The sequence below is a fragment of the Eubalaena glacialis genome, chromosome 1, assembly GCF_028564815.1.
Source record: "Eubalaena glacialis isolate mEubGla1 chromosome 1, mEubGla1.1.hap2.+ XY, whole genome shotgun sequence".
NCBI classification, from domain to species: domain Eukaryota; kingdom Metazoa; phylum Chordata; class Mammalia; order Artiodactyla; family Balaenidae; genus Eubalaena; species Eubalaena glacialis.
Window position 1 is genome coordinate 147,411,868 of NC_083716.1, and position 20,558 is coordinate 147,432,425.

The 20,558-nt window shown below is 37.6% G+C and overlaps 1 protein-coding gene across 1 annotated transcript in view; it reads left to right on the forward strand.

The window, feature by feature from the left end:
• THSD7B (thrombospondin type 1 domain containing 7B) overlaps window positions 1–20,558 on the forward strand; it is a 787,061-nt gene that overhangs the window by 220,851 nt on the left and 545,652 nt on the right. Inside the window, exon 4 of the mRNA XM_061199619.1 lies at window positions 12,003–12,172. Coding sequence (XP_061055602.1) covers window positions 12,003–12,172 — 170 coding nt within the window. The remainder of the gene's footprint in view (window positions 1–12,002; window positions 12,173–20,558) is intronic.

The window sequence follows — 20,558 nt, forward strand, 5'->3', positions numbered from 1 at the left end:
TTCATAAGCATCTTCATTTTGCAAGTAAGGCCATTGATGCTCAGAGAGATTAAATAACTTCAGAGGTTACATAGTTAATGAGTGACAGCAGCCTGATTCTAAGGGTGCTCTTTCTCTGAAAGTCACTGCTGCTCTGGGCGTTGTTTCTATTTCAGAGTCCCTAGGGAACCAGAGAAGGTTGAGAAAAGGGTTGACATAAATTAGTAGCTAAATTTAATATCTTGATATTGGTTATATTTTGCCTGATTGTGTAGCCCTTGGTGAAGACCTCCAGTGCATTTTCCTCTGGTTGTTGGCTCACAGTGGGCTCAGTCTGATAATGACAGAAATCACTGGGGCTGGCTGTTTAGAAGTCTGTTGGTGATGAATTTGTAATAATTCCTGCTGGACAGCTGCCCTGAACTATATCTTAAATGTGTAGCTATTTTAGATAGAACTTTTCTATAATTTCCTATAGTCTCTGAGATTTGAGATCACTCCCTCAGTGAAAAATAAAATGAGGCAAAAAATAACTTCTTGTAGAAATTAATCATCTGGGGATATGTGAAGGGTAAGTGGGTTACAAACTCAGCTGGTGTTGTTGATGAGTCTGGTTATTCCTTAAACCTGAAATAAAGCATGTATGGGCGGGGCAGAGGTTGAGGTTGGGGGTGGGTATAGAGGAGCAAGTTCCTGTTTACACATTCATAGTCATTCACTTCCTCCACCTCACCATTGAAATCAGGGTCGATTCAACATACTCCTTCCATATTGATTGTTCATTTTTTACTAAAATGACTCCTTAGATTTACATCATTTCTTGCCTGAAAAGCGGAGAAAGCAGATGTAGTTCATGATCCTTGACAGATTAAACTGTTGTCACAGAATCCTCCCTAATTGTATTGAGTTTGTGTCCAATCTTTCAAGACACTAATTTGGGGCAAAACATGGGATTGGAAAGAAAGAAAACCTGAGGTCTCTGTCCCTTTTGAACTTGGATAGGCTTTGGGTTAGAATTGCATCGCCATCACACTTAAAGTGTGTGTCCTTGGACAAGCTATACAACTTCTCTAAGACATTTCCCTCTTCAATAAAAGTGTCTAATTATACTGCCTGTGTTGAAGGTTGAACAGCTACAGACTAGCACTGTCCTTCCCAGTGCTCAGCACATGAGGCACTACACGAATACTGACTCTTATTGTTGCTCTATGCAGGTGGGTTTTGGTTTCATTTCTTCCAGCGAGAGAATCTCTCCCTTCCTTGGAAGGCATACAGTAGTAATTTAATGGAGTAGAAAGTTCTTTCTTCTGGGTGATTTGGAGACTTTTTTTTCCCTGTGGAGGCCTTATTTAGGAGGGTTCTCAATGTTAGGCTGCTAGGAATAGAATCTGGGTTTAATGATGACCTTGACCTTGGCGCCTTTTTACTTCATTCCTTTCACGGAATGGCATGACCTCTTCCTGATATTTTTAACAGTTTTTTGATTTATAGACATCCCCCTATTTTTTTTTCTTCTCTTTTCTTTGTTAATAACTATTATGATTCTCTTGGAATCATCAGTGGTGCCTCCTTGATGATGTTGAGAAAGTTGAGTTGGATAACCTTTTGTTAAAGAACGACTACCTTTTATTGAGCATCTACTGTTGGCCAATAACTATATCAGAGATTTTATAAAGATTATTTAGAATAACATAGAATGTATTATCCAAATAGAACATTTTTGAGAGTAAAAGGGATGTAAATCAGTACTGTTCGGATTCAAATTGAAGTCCATTTGACTTCAAGGTCAGTGCTCTTTCCAATACATCACACTGACCCTAATGATAATCATAGTGAAGACACACATCCAGATAAGGGTATAGACACACATATACATGTATTCATATGTATCATTTTTTTCCAACAAAATACCATGGAATCGTAATACTTCAAGATGTACCCAAGATTAATTTCTGTATTGAGTTTCATTTGATTGAACCTTAACATCTGAAAACAGGGCCTGACAAAGTTCATTGGAGATGAACCTGAGCCTCTAGTTCTGCTGTTTGGAAATGTTACTGAGTATGATATTTTCTAAAAACCTTCTCAAATAGTGAATTCGTAGGAAATAGGAGTCTTCGAAAATTCACTGAATACCAACCAGTGTTTCCTAGGGAGAATGATGTGTTAACTAATGATTCCACTTTGTGGTGGAAAAGAGCCTGTATAAATAATAGCAACAAAATTAACATTGGCTGACATTCTTATTTGTGTGAAATCCAAGCTGTGGCTTCTACCACAGGAAAGCATAAAGGCCGTGTGCTAACTTTTGTTTCTACTTGGACACCAGTGATTAAAATTCATTGTGAACAAGGGAAATGGAAACAAAAATCTCTTAGGGAACAAAAATGTCCATTTTTCCTTTCCCAGAATTCATGAGCACTTCATATGCATCAAGCAATTTAATTCACCATCCTTCTCCCCAGCAGGGAAATGTCCTCTCTTAGAATGCAGTTTGGCTTTTACCCTTCCACCATATTTGCTATAGGAGATGTGTTCCTTTTCTCAATAAATATACTCTGAGCTCTTCCTATGTGCCAAGCAGTACGTTAAGTGTTTCCGATACCTCAGAGAACACATTAGACAAAGTTCCCTCCCCCTTGTGGGACCTAAATTTTAGTGAAGGTATACCAAATAAATAAAATAAATAAACTCTACACTTTGTGTACAAGATATGGAAAAAATGAAGCATTGGAGCAGAGTAAAGATAGAGGCTTCTGGGGTGCTGTGATGGGGGGTCAGCTCAGGTTACAGAATTAAAGAGAGTGTCCTTAGAGAAGCCTCATTTGAACTAGCAGGATCTGGGGGGAGGACTTGAAGGAAGTGAGGAAATTAGCCTTTCAGGTAATTAGAGGAAGAATATTCCAGGAAGAGATAAGCTAGAGATGTGCTCTGGTTCCTGCATGTTCATAATGCTCACAGCGGTTTTTAGTTGCATAGCTTGGGGGCTATTCATCTCACCAGCTGGACTCCACTGCTCAGCATTTTCACTGTGAACACTATGTGTGCCAATCCCTAAGGCATGATTCCATGAAAGGAATTGTGACCATGAGGAGCCCCTTCTCGAAGAGCTCCCTGAGACTGAACACTCTGGAAGCTCCTCAGGGCAGCTAGCATAAGTTAACCTGAAAGGAGACAGAGGCCAGCCTATGTTAAGCTAACTCGGGAAATTTTAGAACTACAGTTGACCCTTGAACAGCAGGGGTTTGAACTGCACAGGTACTCTTAGAGGCGGATAGTTTTGAATAGTAAATGCTACAGCACCACATGATCTGAGGTTGGTTGAATCCATAGATGCAGAACCATGGATGCAAAGGGTGACTATCAGTTATAGCAGATTTTCTGAATGCATGGAGGATTATCACCCCTAACCCCACATTGTTCAAGGGTCAACTGTATAAGGGAGTTAGCATTGTGTAGCCATAAGCTCGTCTCAAAAGTATGCTATTTTTGACCAAGATATATATAGACTCCATGAAACCCCTTTCTTCAGTGTTATACAGTCTACTTGAAATTTTGTGCTCCCCCCCTCTAACATAACACTAAGAACTCACGCTGTACATTATGGGGTTGGGATAGAAATGAGAGAGATGGGACAAATCTGCGTGTCACTGGCTACCTTTTCTCTTGGTGTGTTTATCTCTTATCATTGTCATCATGGCTTAGGCATTATGTTACTCTCTGCCTCAAAACACTGAAAGATATGTGTTTTATAAGATGCCTTGGCACTTGGGTTCTTTCTTTTGTCCTAATTAACATCTAAAGTATTAGATCCTACATCTCAACTAAGAGGGAGGTGAAAAGCATTCTAAGACCATAAATGATAAGGTGGCCCTGTTTACTGGATAGCATAAGGAAAGGCAGAGGACACAGATAGCTGAGACATAACCTGATGCTGGAACAGCTGCGACTCCAGATCCTTCATGCTTAAGCAGAGAGCCTGTTTCGGCTGAAGACACTGTAACACACAAGAATACTGAAAAATGTCAACATCTTTCTTGGAAGCGACACCTCAGATGACCTACCTGCAACTTCCACCACCTCACCAGGAGGCTTTCACACCAAAATGGCTGTTCTACTTCTTAAATGATCATTTAGAGTTTAAAATTGAATATAAGACAGTGCTGTTATAAAGACCAACATAGAGTAAAACTTTAAAGACGATCTCAAGGCAGAAGCTGCGTGGCTGATAGTATTACATAGACTGTGTGATATTACTGTACAGAAAAGCCAATTTCCTAAACATTGCTTCAACACTCCAGTCTGACACTGAATAGATGGGGTCTCATAATTTGTCCCTCCTTATCTCTGGTATGTATGAGTTTATAATGGGTGAGCTAGAGATTCTCCGCAAAAGGTCTGTCTGTGCAGACTCATACCGAGAGATCTATCTGGGTCTCCTGCATCCCACTTCGATGTGCTTCTAAAACAACCCCCTGTGACCAGCCTGTTTTTTCCTACCATCTCTTTAAGGCACTGAACCCGATTTTAGATTTTCTAAAATCTAAAATTTTCTCAAGTTTTCCTTGAGAAAACTCTGGGGATTAGTTGATGGATTTTTTAGATGAGTGTTGAAGCCAGGAATGGTGCCAGCAGAAGGGATGGTGAGTAAAACTTGCCTTGGTAGTTGGCTTCCTCTGCCCATTGGAATGAAGTGAGTGCTGGAACAGGGTTGACATGTCTTGAAGAGATGTTTGTTCAACACCTGCTTCAGACTGTCACTGTGCTAATTGCTGGAGAATTCAGGAAATTTTAGTCTGTGTTCACTTAGTTTATTCATCTTCAGAATCCTGTGTAATATACTCATTAAAAACTAGAGCATCTTGAACCTGATAACCATGTTCTTTAAGAGTGTTTCATAGTTAGTAATGTTCTTGCACATCATTCCAAACATATGTATCTGGATTTTTTGTTAATGCATTTTTCTCCTCTACTTTAGAGCGAGTAGCACCTATAAAAGTGCCTGGCTCAGAGTAAATGCTCAGCAGACAATGGATGAATCATTAACTGTGGGGCAGATCCAGAACAATATTGTGCACAGGGTACTTTATTCCAGGCTGATACTTATTATATGATGTGTGTGAAGGATTCAAAGTCATTTCTTACAAAGAGCATCTAAAATCGGCATCATCAAGGAGATTACATTAGGATGCCTACCCAGGGAAGGAATAAACACACAGAGCTTGATGTGACTTGGTCCCCAATGGCTGCCTTGCTTTTGCTAAGTGTGTCTGGTTTTCCAGATAAGAAGTTTCTGTCTTCATTGGTTATAAGAGTAGCTTCGAGAAGGGTGAGTAATGAGATCAATCTGAATATGTAAGTTTGCCTTCTGGAAAAGAATGGCACACACATCACCTACTATCTCTAATGTATCTTTTCAATTGATCGTCTACCACAGCACCTAACACCCTGCACATAATAGAAGCTCAATAAATGGTTGTTAAATGAATTAATGGGTTCTTTAAGGAAGCTTTTTTTAAAAATTGTTTTAATTAAGCAGCTCTTTGCAGGACTTTAGGAGTAAAGGAGTCATGACCTGGAGCCCTCAGGAGAATCTGTTTCAGGAAAGAAATGACAGTTTCAAAGAATCTGTAAATTGTTTCAGCAGAAGGAGACTGATGCCTTTTTACTGAGTCCAGCTTTTACTGGTGCATATTGTTTCATGAGTTCCCGTTGTGCCACTTTCAGCTCTCCTGGATGGAAGATCTGTTCCCCTGTTAGTGTAAGAAAGTTAATGTACTACTAAGTGCTGTGCGTAGTGATAGAAATCTATTAATAATACATATGTGGAGTTTGGCTAGCAAAGCCATCTGCCAAAGAGCAAAGAGCTTTGCACTTCAGAGTAGCTTTCCATAATCAATAGTCCCACTCTATTCAATAAAAGATTACTAGAGCATAAGGTGTATAAAGCTTGATTGGCTCCCTTTATTTTGGTCGTCTGTTCAGCAAAAAATGACAAGTTAATTCTTTTCTAAATGAATTTACAACTTTAAAAGGACAACAGATATTATCATAAATTAGTCTTGCTGCAGTACACTGATTTTTAACATACGCGCATTTAATTTGAATACCTTGCACTAGGGTTTCAATTCCAAGAGTGTTTGCAAATCTATATGTGCTTAGTCAAAACAGGACCATTCACTAATGCAATTATTCTTTCAGTCTGTCATCATTAAATCACTTAAGATTCTATTCCATGTTGTTTTGCTTTAAATCTAAGCCTTTAGAAGAAGGAGAAAAGAAATTCACATTTTGTAAGCAATTCTAAGCGTTCTGAAAGTGACAAAGCATGCATTCTAAAGGGCAGGGGTTGCTATAAAACTCTGATGGTCCTGCCATCCTACTGCTATTAGAATCACTTTATGTCACCTTAGTAGGATGGAAGTCTTTTAAAAATAGTCACTAAATGTGCATACTTTTCTAATTTTGGCTTTGCTAATTTAGGATATCTCTATTCCTTGCTTCAGAACAATGCATTCATTCCTTATTCCTTCTGCCCTCCTCCCATCAATCTGGAGAATGGTTTGAGTACAGGATTTCTTGGGTTAGACAACATCACTCTCAGGAAGACAAGCTGGGCGATTGAATTTCTGGCCCTCGAGTAGCTTTTCCTAATCCAGAATTTGTCTCCTCTATCTCTTCATGAGAATATGTATTCCCACCATTAGAAATTTCTTTCTTTGGCTTAATCTTGGTTTCTTCTTTTAAACTGCGTATACCTTTTTAGAATGATAAAATATTTAATATTAACTTTTAATATGTATCTTGTGAATACATTTATTGATCATTTCCTAAGAATAGACTTAAATTATGGGGTACATATGAAGGAATCAGGCAATGAATTCCAGGTGTGGGAGAAAGCTTCAGAAAGCAGATTCTAGAAGGTAAATGAAGAAAAACTGAATTTCACAGTTATAATACATGGTTGCCCTGATGTCTGAGTTCTTGTCCCCTTTCCTGGGCTGTCTCAGGTAAGAATTCAGTGCCAAGCAATTGTGCTGCTAGTACTTGGGACAAAAGCAATTTGGAATCATTCTTCACTTCTCTCTTTATCTCCCATCCACATCTAATCCATTAGAAGGCTGTCTCCACCTTCACAGTGTATCCAGAATCTGATCACTTCTCATCACATTCACTGTGACTGTCCCAATTAAAGCCCTACCATCATGTCTCCTGGACTGGCAAAGGCCTCCAAATTCGTCTCCCTTCTTCCACTCCCCTATAGTCTATTCTTTAATCAGTGGCCAGGATGATCCTTAAAAATTTAAATCTCATCATGATATGATTGCCTTCCTCAAAACTTGGCAGTGATTTCCTAGCACATTTGGAGTTACACTCACAGCCCTTGCTCAGCCCACCAGGCTCTCTGTAGCCTGGCCCCTGACTGTCTCTCACTCCCTCTCCCTCCTGCCTTGAGCTGCCTATCCCAAGCACACTGGCCTCTGTGCTTTCCTAGAAAGTGCCAAGCACTGTCCTTCCCTGGGACCTTTGAACATGCTCTTCTTTCTGCCTAGAATTCTCCTTGTCCACCTTTTCTTATGCCCACCGTTTCATTTTATTCCGGATTCTGAAGACTTTCCTGGTCATGGCACTGAAATAGCTCTCCTCCTCCATCTCTCTCTGATGGACATGTTACTGATGCCGTGTTATGTATTGGTTCATTTCTGTCTGTCTGCCCCACTAGAAGGTCATCTTCCCAAGATCAAGGGCTTTGTCCTGCTCACTGCTCTGCATTTCTATTGTCAGAAATCATACCTGGCACACAGTTGGAGCTCAAGTATTAGTTCTTGAAAGAAAGGAGGAATGAACACATGGTTGAGTAAATGATTTGCTTACTCTTGGGCAGGCTTGTTTTTGTTCCTAGGGAACTAGGGAGTCCTGCTTTTTAGTTCCTTCTGCCATCCATCTCTCATACATACCTTTACATTAACTAAGATATTCTTTCACAAGTTGTTTCCCCTGTGTATTCAGTATATGAGTGGCTGACAGTATTCTCTCTCACTAATGGTGGGGACATTGGAGTCATTTTTACATGAACAGATGATGGCAGGTTTACCTAACATTCACAGTGACCAGGGAGCAAAATGGAGAATTTGACTTCAAGGCCTTGAAAAAGCATTACTCTTCAAAAAAAAGTGTCATTGCACCATTTGGTGGAAATTTGAATTTTTACAATTAGAGATTCCTTTATTTGGCTTATATTTTGTTTCTCTTTTTAACTTGTACTTATCTCCTGCAAGTGCTAAAATCTGACCCTATGTGACCACAGTGTTTGAATTATAAAGTGATTGGCTGTATGATATTCTCAAACTGTCTTTGTGTTTGAGACTGGAAGGAATATTATACTGGCAGTGTAAAATATTACTGGTCAGTTGTCAGTGAGAGTATCATTGTCATCAACTGATGATATTTTTTTGCTTCAGCCCAGAAAGCAATTCCTCAGACCAAGACCAACATTTATTTGTCCTCATCATGGCTGGGCAGGTAGCTACCTGTCATCTACAGACTTGCTTTTTATATCCACAGACCAAGTTTCATGAGTTTACCATTCACCGTTTTAATCTACCAGAGAATCATTTCATTAAGAAGATGTGCTTTAGAATCAGATATACTTGTCTTTGCATCCTGCTCTTTCACTTACTTAATTATGTGACCTTGGAAAATGTCTTATTCTTTATGCCAATTCTCCCATCTGTAAAAGAGGAAATGATACTTTTTTCATAGGCTTGTTGGGAGGATTACATGAAGTCATGCATCTAGATTTGTTAGTGCAGTGCCTGGTACTGAGTAAGCATGCAGAACATTTTGGATGTTATTATTACTTGGGGGATTTGTCATGATACCCTAGAAGCCTGAATAAATGAGTGCTTTGTCTATGCTGTTCAGCTGGGGTGTGTGACAAGACAAAGGGATCCTAGGTCAGTTCGTAAGGGGCTATGAAGATCAGTTAATTGTTTTCATGTCATGGCTGTTTACTTGAGGCATTTCTACAGTTGGTTTCAAAATGCTGCTCACCCACAAAAGGCAGGATGCTGGCCTTTGAAATGCCCACTGTTTCTCTCCTAAGTAGAAGGACAAAGTGAGGCTGAGTTGAAAGGCATCAGAGTTGGGAGAGAGAGGGTGGAAAGGCCTGATCTTTGACGTGGACTTAGCCATTAAAGAGAATGCCCCCGGAAGTCAGGAAGCCAAGTTGTCCGGAGGCTGGAGGACTATCCCTGTAACAACTACTAAAGGAGATAGCAAGCAACGTTTAGCTGAGCGGTCTCCTTTGATTTCTTATTCTGTCAGATACTAGAGACACTTTCCCAGGTTGGTGGAATTCAGACTATTCAGTTTTCATGGCTTCTGGGTGATTTGTCATTAAACATAGATAGTGCATTTGAAAAAAATAAAGAAAAAAAAGGCAGACTATGAAAGGACCTGCATTTTAAAAAGGAATTTAGAAGCCATTCACTGGTGTGTTTTTTCCTTTGCCTCTTTCTGGGTTGGTATTTTCTCTGAGGTAGTAAACAATAGCAGTAGTGATAAATATCTTCTGTATCTTTAGAGAATTCATTGTTTGCCAATGAATAGAATTTGGGTGTTTTTGGTTAGTAAGCTACCAACAGGGTTTTTGTTCTATATAAGACTATCTATCTATCTATCTATCTATCTATCTATCTATCTATCTATCTATCTATCTCTCTCTCTCTCTCTCTCTCTATATATATATATATAGTCATTAAATTTTCCTTTTCATTTTTCTCCATAATGACTTCCAAAATTCCTCCATTGCTAATTCTTATAGGGTCATGATAAATTAATTGAAAAAGCAATTTATACAGCATGGCCCATTCCTTTCAAACAAGTGAACAAATTACTGTGACTTGCTATAATTCTAAACTCTGTAAGTTTCTTTAATGCTCTTTGCTGAACTTTGGTTCTTGGAAGTTAGACCATGGCATTCCTGGATCCTTAATATTAGGACTTTGGATGAAATCAGTTAAGTTCTTATAAGTACAGTGTTAGGGGGGTGTGTGTGTGTGTGTTTTCTGTGTCAGAAGGGAACAAAAGGCAGGTGTAGCAGGACACAAGAAAAAAGGGAATTAACATTTATTGAACATTTATTATACTCCTTGATTCACATTTGGTATTATTATCCCTATTTTACAAAATACAACTCAGTGAAAGTCACATGACTAGTAAGTGGCAAGGCTCAGATTCAAACCAGGTCGGTTTGACTCGAAAGCATGCTTGCTGTCTATACCGCACTGCCCCTTTTTGCCTACCTTATGTGCTCACTGTATCACAGGAGCCTTGGAGTCAGGGCTATATCTGAGCTCCTAAATAGACAGAGAGCTCTTCTTTTACGGAATCATTGGAGGAAGAGGGTTTAAAATGAGAATGTGATAACCATCCAATAACCCACCCCTACCTCACTGTGCCTTGCCCAGGAGTCCAGAGACAAGAGAGCTACCTGTACCCTGAGACTCAGAGACACAAGAGACAAGCCTTCTGCCTGGGTCACCATGAAGCCAAGGGTGACAACTCTGTCTAGTGAGGAGAAAGGGCTTTGGAGCATCACCTCTGGAGAAGGACCGTCTCTTGGAAGACCTGGACTTTTCTCGTTCTCATGCCCAGGAATTAGAAACATATTATTGTCTATATTCCCCTAGTAATAAGCAGGACCTGAACTCTACATTTCAGACTCTTGCCCAGCCCGGTGACTGATTTTCACTTGGAAAACCCTGTGAAGATCAAATAGTGAGGCAGAGGGAGAAGAATTATTACAACAAACCCCACAGGATTGTCCTAATTCTCTTTCTACAGTGGGCTTTTCACAAGACTGATGATCCTCAGCTTTCAAGCTTTTTAGAATTATGACACTCGTCGTGAGAGGCTTTGCTCACTCAGGTTTTTTAGAGATTTGCTTCCTGATTTTGCTGTCTGTTACTTGATTTCATTTTTCCTCTGGTTTCTGTAAGTCCAGGACCTTGGTGACACATGTTTATTTTTATTGCTACTTTTTCTTTTAAACAATCACATAACTGAGAAAACTTTCCTTAAATCTGAAATGGGACAGCGGATATGAGAATGTTCTTAGGTTTGGTTTACTGTTCAGAAGCTAATGAGTCTTCTGGTATTTATGGGAATGCTGTAGGGTTATGTTAATGCTGTGGGCTTGAGGAATGCTGTAATAAGCCACAAAAGGAAATTCTGTCTGAAATCATTCTCCAGGTATGAGTGTAGTGTTGTTATGGTTGTTGTGTTTTCTGTAAGTTATGTACAAAGTTCGCTGTGTTTTTTCCTTTTATTTGTGTGTGTGCGTGTGTGTGTCTATCAGTGTGTATCTCAACCAGTTGTAAACCAGGAAGACATATTCTAAATCAGTATAACCATGGCATGTCTGTATATGTAAAAAAAAAAAGTACTTGTCAATTAAATATAGTGGCACATTGTGAACTCATTTTTAATATGTATACCTTTATCTTAGTGGAGTCAAACTGATAGAAATACCTATATCAAGAAAGTTGAAATATTGGCGGTAATCTCTGTCCATTTAAACTAATATGTTCAGACATTCATACACTGGCCTACTAATTAAAAAAAAAAGGCCAACTTTCACACAAAGTCATCTAGAGGTTTGTAAAATGAAACCTCGTGACAAGTTTACCTGCTATGAATTAGGCTCATTTGGTTTCCAGCTCCTTCCCTTGATTCTGTACTCTCTTAGAGCTTTAAGGCTGAGATATATCTACTGTTTATCCGTATTTCCTTCCTTCGCTCCTCTGGGCCTATAAGCAGGATAGGCTGCTGTGATTTTTCTGTAGGAAATAAAAGGGATTTAGTATTCAAAGCTGGTAAATGTCTTTATCCATAGACAAAGATTTGGTACTAGAAAGAGAGATGATTACGTACATTTGATGTCGATGACTTAAATTTCCTGTAGAATTTTGTATTTTCCTTACTTCTTCTTCTTCTTTTAAACAAATCAAACCAAACAGGTATTCCTGGAGGACCTCTGAATGGAAAGAATGCCAAGTCTCTCTCCTCCTCGAGCAGCAGGACCCCCACTGGCATGTGACAGGACCCGTTTGTGGAGGTGGGATCCAGACCCGGGAGGTGTACTGTGCCCAGAGCACACCAGCATCCACGGCACAGAGGGCCAAGGAAGGTAGGCAGCCAGTTCTGGGGATAGATTCTGCTGCTGATTGGAAGGGAAATCAACACCAACACCATCTTCTCATATTCTCCTTGATATAATGGACCATCAGCATTCACAAATTTAATGTTTTGTTGACTCTTTACAAGCCATCCTTAAGTTCTGTTACTTGAAGTAGTTTGGAATAGTCAAAATAGTACTGCTAATAATATCAGTCTCAAAGGATCGTTGTGAAAATTAAATGAGAAAATATACCTAAGATCTGTAGTAGAAATGACTGCTACAGGCTAAGGGGCTGGTACGCTGGAGTGAGTCAGTTGGCGAAGAGTTAGTAGCATTCTTTTTTTTTTTTTTTATATAAGAGAAGTTTTTTGTGAGTTTGTGAGTGTGGGAAATTCTACAGACATATCACTTTCAGATATCAAGGATCCATTCATTTATTGCCAGGTTTTAAATAATATGAAACTAAGAAGGAGGAAAAGGAGGAGGAAAAACAACTTTCTCCATGGTACGCTCTCTATTAGGCATGTATAATACAATCCATTTGTTTCAGAGTTTAGGATAGTGATAACATATAAGGACTGAAAAACTGGCCCAGATTTATTTAAGTCAATGGATTGAAAAGCTAAGAGTGTGCAGTAATGCTTCCACTCTAGAAAACTATATGGCCTGTTCCAGGTGCATTGGGGAACCCAACAGTGCCCTCTGTAGAAGTGGTCGAGGTGAGAATGTTTCCTTGAGTGGGCATGTACATTCTCTGCTGTAGGACTTGGTTAGAGAGAGAAGATGTGAGATTTCTTATTGTGGAAATACATCCATTTCATCCTGTAAAGCTTTTCATACCAGGTGCCTTTTTTTTGTGTGTGTGATATGGCCTCTCATCATTTCAGAGGCCATGACCATAGCCTTGGATGATTCAGCTCATGACTCATAGAAGGATCATCTTTACAGGCACCTTAGCATTTGCTTCAACAATTGAAGTTACAGTGTCAAATTTATAGGGCTAGAGTTATTTAAAAATTAGCAGTTAAATTTTCTTCCTTCTGTAATGTCACCTTTGGAAAGTGACAATTTACACACTTTCTCTTCCAGCATAGAACATGACTGTGCTTACTCCTCTGAATTTGGAAGAACGAATTTAGATAAAAAGCTTCAGATTATTCTTTCAGACCTTGGTGATCTTTCTATTCTACTTTCTCCTTCTTCCCTTTTACTGTTGTCTACAGTACTAGGATCTTCAGAGGTCAACACATATATAAGAATTTTGTAGAACTGATATATTATGATCTATTTTCAGCTTCAACATTTAATCTTCTATCAACATCTTCATCTTCCTAAAGTTTCTTTAGTAAAAATAGCTTTCTTATCGATCACCTATTTCTAAAGTTTCTTCAACCTTAATCTTTCCAGCTTTCTTAATGGAAACATGCTGGGCAGGAAGTTTGTAATTAGGAGGAAAGTGGAAAGATGGTGTTCTAGCATTGGAAGTCGTATGCTACATGTTGGGGGATGTTAAATAGAGGAGGGGTGTTAAGTGCAGATTTAGCAGCCTATTAAGCCCTGGTACAGTGTGCTTCAAGCATCTAAAAAAGAGGAAAAAATCTTAGGCCAAGGCATACTTCCAAATTAATACTTCGATTCACATGGAAACAGAAAGCCCTTAGAAAGCCTAAGCCTGGTAACCCAATTCTCGGGGGGGGGGGGGCACTTAGATGTGGGGACAAGATACATACACATGGATGTATATAATGCAACAATGTACTCTTGTAGAAATTTGAATACAGTAGTCAAACTATTGCTGCGTTGGAAAATACAGAACAGCCACATTGCATTAAAGGCATGGTAAAGATTACTACTTATCTTTGTAATCATTACAAAGATTTGATTTTGCTCTTGTTTGGAAGTGAACCAGAAAGGTTATTTAGCCATTACTTTCCTTTCTTATAAATGCTTTAATTTCCTGCTGTTATTATTTATGGATATACCTTGACAAATCTGGCAACATGAAAATTTCTTCTTGGCTCAAGTCAAATTGTTCAAGAGAACAATTGAATTGCAATTATAAGGGACCAAAGAGTGTTTACCCAATTAAAGAGGCAGAGTTTAAATATTTCTAACCTTTCTGCTAATGCAGTAACAAAGGCCAAAATTGATGACATTTTTTGCATTTCAGTTTTTATAAAGATCTGCTTTTTTGTTTTGGGTTTTTTAAATTATTATGTTAGATTTGGAAGGGAGAGGGGATTTTAATAGCACTGAACTTGGAAACTCTTTTCTCAGTCATAATTGACTTTTCTACAAGGTTAAGTTTTCCTTTGGCTCCAGGATACTCTGTTCACTCTCTGAAGTGGAATTGCTTGACTTTTCTTCCTTGAAAATCCCACCATCCACTGTGAACTAATTACTCTGCATTCCAAGAACCTGATCTAAGAGGAACCCACAATCTCAGGGAAAAAATAAGGTTCATGGATCTCTCATGAAATAAAATGTAATAGACTATCTAGATACCAGAATAAAAACAACAACAACAAAAGCAGAAAAGAGTGCTAATTCTCTCCCAAGGGCCTCAGAGTCTCCTGCTGGATGCTGAGGCTGAATTGGGACTTCCGTGCAGTTCTGTTGCCAATTTATTCTTGTTGATAGCCAGTTCTCCATTTGACCTCAATTCAGGGTGTTTGTCGGAATAGTATAATAACACCTATGGCATATTTACCTGGTTCTGCTGTTCATTGTCCATGTGGTGTTTTAACTGCAGCCAAAATAATGCTATAATAATCAATATGAGAAGTGTTACTAGTAATAGTAGACAGGCCAATAGATTGTGAATGAAAATGTAGCAGAGTATTTATGATTTTGTTTACCAGTTATTGTTGTAGAGAATTGTATTTCTCTTTTATAGTTCAGAAGCACCAGCAAGAATGGTGCTCACCTACAAATCTAAAAGCTTGGATTTGGTGAGACCATTTTCTTCTTGCCCTTTTGTCGGGTGAAATTAAAACCACTCAACCTGCATTCAAAGGATATTTCTCAGATGGTAAAACATTGAAAGAAGGGATGCACTTTCAAAAATCTAATAAAGACAGAGAAAAATTTATTCCATTCATGACAATGTGGCCTAGAGATTGGCATATCAACAAATGTGGGATGAAATGGCTTAGAGATGCAGTGTATTTATAAGGTGAAGAAAACAAAACAAAACAAAAACCTAAAAACTAAATAAAAAATTGGGAAAAGATATTGGTGTGGTGGCAGTTAAGCACCATGTTTTAAATTCAGTATTTGGCATTGAATGGACACAGCTACTTTAGAATGCACACAATTTAGCTTTGAATTGTTAATTGTGTTAGTTAACCACTCCACACCAGTAAGATAGTTCTTGAAAGTCCTATGTCTCTATAATGCTGGGCCCAGAGTTGGCATTAAGACAGTACATGATAAGATAAGGGAACATGTCCTAGTTTTAAATATGTTGGTTTGGTGAGTAAAAAGTGGGTGACCATCACACATGCCTTTTTTTTTCAAAAATAATTTGTTATGTGCTAGCTATATTTTAGGGTCTGTCCTAGACACTGGAATTGTAAAGATGCCTCATTAATTTACAGTCTTTTAATTGTGACAACAATTGTACTAACAATTATGCTATAATGTCTTAGGTAATGTGTCTTCAGTAGTGTCTTACATTTTATATATATACATGTGTATATATATGTATGTTTGTAATATATAGGCCATATATATATGTATGATATAGTTAAAACCATTTAATGATGCCTGAGAGTAATCTTCATAATGGAGATAATGCTTCAAGAGAGTTTGGAGGATCAACATGAAAGCATGTTCTAAGTGGAGACAGGGAGAACATATGGAAATAAACAGAGATGTTTATATTCAGTGGTGGCATGTGAAGTGGTATGAGAGGAGCACAGGAAATAAGGAAGTTAAATAACATTTAAAAACTAGTCTCTAAGAAGGAAATAAGGAAGTTAAATAACATTAAAAAGCTAATCTCTAAGAAGGATGTTACATAATGATTAAAGGATCAATCCAAGAAGAATATGTAACAATTATAAATGTATATGCAGGCAACATAGGACCACCTGAATATGTAAAGCAAACATTAACAGACATAAAGGGAGAAATTGACAGTAACACAATAATAGTAAGGGACTTGAACATCCCAATTACATCAATGGACAGATCATCCAGACAGAAAATCAGTAAGGAAACACAGGCCTTAAATAACACATTAGACCAATGGACTTAATAGTTATTAATAGATATATACAGCATTCAATCCAAAAGCAGCAGAATAAACATTCTTTTCAAGTGCACATGGAGCACTTTCCAGGATAGATCACATGCTAGGCCATAAAACAAGTCTCATTAAATTAAAGAACATTGAAAACATATCAAGCATCTTTTCTGACTGCAAAGCTATGACTCTGTAAATCACCTACAAGAAAAAAAATTCAAAAAACATAAACACATGGAAGCTAAACAATATGCTACTAAACAGCCACTGAAGAAATCAAAGAAGAAATAAAAAATACCTGGAAACAAATGAAAACAAACAAACAAACAAAAAACCCAATGACCCGAAATCTATGGGACACAGCAAAAGCAGTTCTTAGAGGGAAGTTTGTGGCAATACAAGCCTACCTCAGGAAATAAAAATCTCAAATGAACAACCTAACCTTATACCTAAAAGAACTAGAAAAAGAAGGAAAAACAAAACCCGAAGTTACTAGCAGGAAAGAAATTATAAATATCAGAACAGAAATAAATGAAATAGAGACTAAAAAAAGAACAATATAAAGATAAATGAAACTAAGAGCTGGTTCTTTGAAAAGATAAACAAAATTTATAAACCCTTATCCAGCTTCCTCAAGACAAAGAAAGAGATGACCCAAATCAATAAGTCAAAAAGGAAAAAAGGAAACTGACACCACAGGAATACAAAAGATCGTAAGTGATTACTCTGAACAACTATGTCAATAAAATAGACAACCTAGAAGAAGTGGAAAAACCCTAGAAATGTACAATCCCCCAAGACTGAACCAGGAAGAAATAGAAAATATGAACAGATCAATTACCAGTAATGAAATTGAATCAGTAATTTTTAAAAATCCCTACAAACAGAAGTCCAGGACCAGACGGCTTCACAGGTTTATTCTGCCAAACACTTAGAGAAGAGTTAACACTCATCCTTCTCAAAATACTCTAAAAAATTCAGAAGGAAGTAATGCTTCTGAATTCATTCTGAGACCAACATCACCCTGATACCAAAGCCAGACACTACAAAAAATAATAATAATAATTATGGGCCAGTATACTGATGAACATAGATGCACATATCCTCAACAAAATTTTAGCAGTTTGAATTCAACAATACATTAAGCACATTTGTGTTTCAATATCCACAAATCAATTAATGTGATAAACTACATTAATAGCTTGAAGAATAAAAATCATGATTATCTCAATAGATGCAGAAAAAGCTTTTGAAAAAATTCAGCATCCAATTATGATAAAAATTCTCCACAAAGTAGATACAGAAGGAGCATAATAAAGGCCATATATGATAAACCCACAGCTAACATCATGCTCAGTGGTATGAAAGCATTTCATCTAAGATCAGGAACAAGACAAAGATGCCCACTCTCAACAATTTTATTCAACATAATATTTGAAGTCCTAGCCACAGCAATCAGAAAGAAAAAGAAATAAAAGGAATCCAAATTGGAAAGGAAGAAGTAGACCTATAACTGTTTGCAGTTGATGTGATATTATACATAGAAAATCCTAAGGATAACTTTAAAAAAATCTCTGGAGTTCATCAATGAGTTCAGTAAATTTGTAGTATTCAAAATTAATATACAGAAATCTGTTGCATTTCTATACCCTAACAACAAACTATTGGAAAGAGAAATTAACCAAATAACCCTATTTACGATCACATCAAAAATAATAAAATACCTAGCAATAAACCTAACTAAGGAGGTAAAAGAACTGTACTTGCAAAATTATAAGACACTAATGAAAGAAACTGAAGACAACACAAACAGATGGAAAGATGCTCTGTGCTCATGGACTGGAAGAATTAATATTGTTAAAAAGATCATACTACTCAAGGCAATCTACACATTCAGTGCAATCCCTATTAAAATACTAGTGGCATTTTTCACAGAGGTAGAACAAATAATTTAAAAATGTATATGGAAACACAAAAGAATAGCCAAATAAGAAAGAAGAACAGAACTGGAGATATCACACTCCCTGAATTCAGACTACAATGATACAGACTACAAAGATACAGTCATCAAAACATAATATTGGCACAGAAACAGACACATAGATCAATGGAACAGAATTGAGAGCCCAGAAGTAAACCCACACACTTATGGTAAATTAATCTCCGACAAAGGAGGCAAGAATATACATTGGAGAAAGGTCAATATCTTCAATAAGTGGTGCTGGGAAAACTGGACAGCTACATATAAAAGAATGAAATTAGAACATTCTCTAACACCATATTCAAAAATAAACTCAAAAGGGATTAAAGACCTAAATGTAAGACTGGAAACCATAAACCTCTTAGAAGAAAATATAGGCAGAACACTCTTTGACATAAATCATAGCAATATTTTTTTTGGGTCTGTCTTCTAAGGCAAAAAATAAAAAAAGCAAAAATAAACAAATGGGATCTAATTAAACTTAAAAGCTTTTGCACAGCAAAGGAAACCATCAATGAAACAAAAGACAGTGTACTGAATGGGAGAAAATATCTGCAAATGATATGACCAGTAAGGGGTTAATACCCAAAATATACAAACAGCTCATACAACACAGTATCAAAAAAACAAACAACCCAGTTGAAAAGGCAGAAGATCTGGATAGACATTTTTCTAAGAAGACATACAGATGGCCAACAGGCACATGGAAAGATGCTCAACATCATTAATCATCAGAGAAATGCAAATCAAAATCACAATGAGATATCACCTCATACCTGTCAGAATGAACATAGTCAAAAAGACCACAAATAACAAATATTGACTAGGATGTAGAGAAAAGGGGACCCTCGTACACTCTTGGTGGGAATGTAAATTGGTGCAGCCTCCGTTGAAAACAGTATTGAGGTTTCTCAAAAAAATAAAAATAGAACTACCATATGATCCAGAAATTTCACTCCTGGGTATATATCTGAAGGAAACAAAAACACTAATTTGAAAACATACATGCGCTCCAATGTTCATAGTGCATTATTTATAATAGTCAATGTATGGAAGCAACCAAAACATCCATCAATTACATGAGTGGATAAAGAATATGTGACATATACATATATACAATGGAATACTACTCAGCCATAAAAAAAGAACGAAATTTTTCCATTTGCAGCAACACGGATGGATTTGGAGGGTATTATGCTTAGTGAAATAAGTCAGACAGAATCTAAACTATAAAACAAATGGATGAATATAACAAAACATAAACAGACTCACAGATATAGAGAACAAACTAGTGTTTAACAGTGGGGAGAGAGTAAGGGGGAGGGGCAATATAGGGGTAAAGGATTAAAAAGTACAAATGTCAGTGTGCTAAGAGAATTCTCGTGAATGGTCATGTCCTATTTGCAAACTTATTTTGCAAAAACTTATACAAGAACTTTTTGAGATATGAAATAAACTAATTTACCTTATGAACAGATGAACAGATTTCTTAAGGGGCAATTGAAGGAGGTATTCCACCATCATTTGAGGGTCTAGAAATGTCCTTTACCTGTCTTTAGAAATTGGTTTAAAAGTCAATAAGCTGGGGCTTCCCTGGTGGTGCAGTGGTTGAGAATCTGCCTGCCAATGCAGGGGACACGGGTTCGAGCCCTGGTCTGGGAAGATCCCACATGCCGCGGAGCAACTAGGCCCGTGAGCCACAATTACTGAGCCTGCGCATCTGGAGCCTGTGCTCTGCAACAAGAGAGGCTGCGATAATGAGAGGCCCGCGCACCGCGATGAAGAGTAGCCCCCACTTGCCGCAACTAGAGAAAGCCCTCGCACAGAAAAGAAGACCCAACACAGCCATAAATAAATAAATAAATAAATAAGTAAACCCAAAGTTAAAAAAAAAAAAAAAAAAAGTCAATAAGCTCATTTTGGTGTGAGAATAAAGTGTCAGGAAAATAATATGCTTAGAAATTCCCTTAGCGTCAACCCTTAGAGGAGAAATGAGACTGCTTCAATGGGGTTACAGCATTTTCTCTTGTTTTATAGTAACAGAGAATCACAGATAACTGGATGAAGTAATCTTTGCTAATTAATAGCAGGATATTGGATGGCAGTTCACATGAGACCAAGAGATAGAAGACTATTGGCCTGTAATATTTCTACCTTGGAAACAT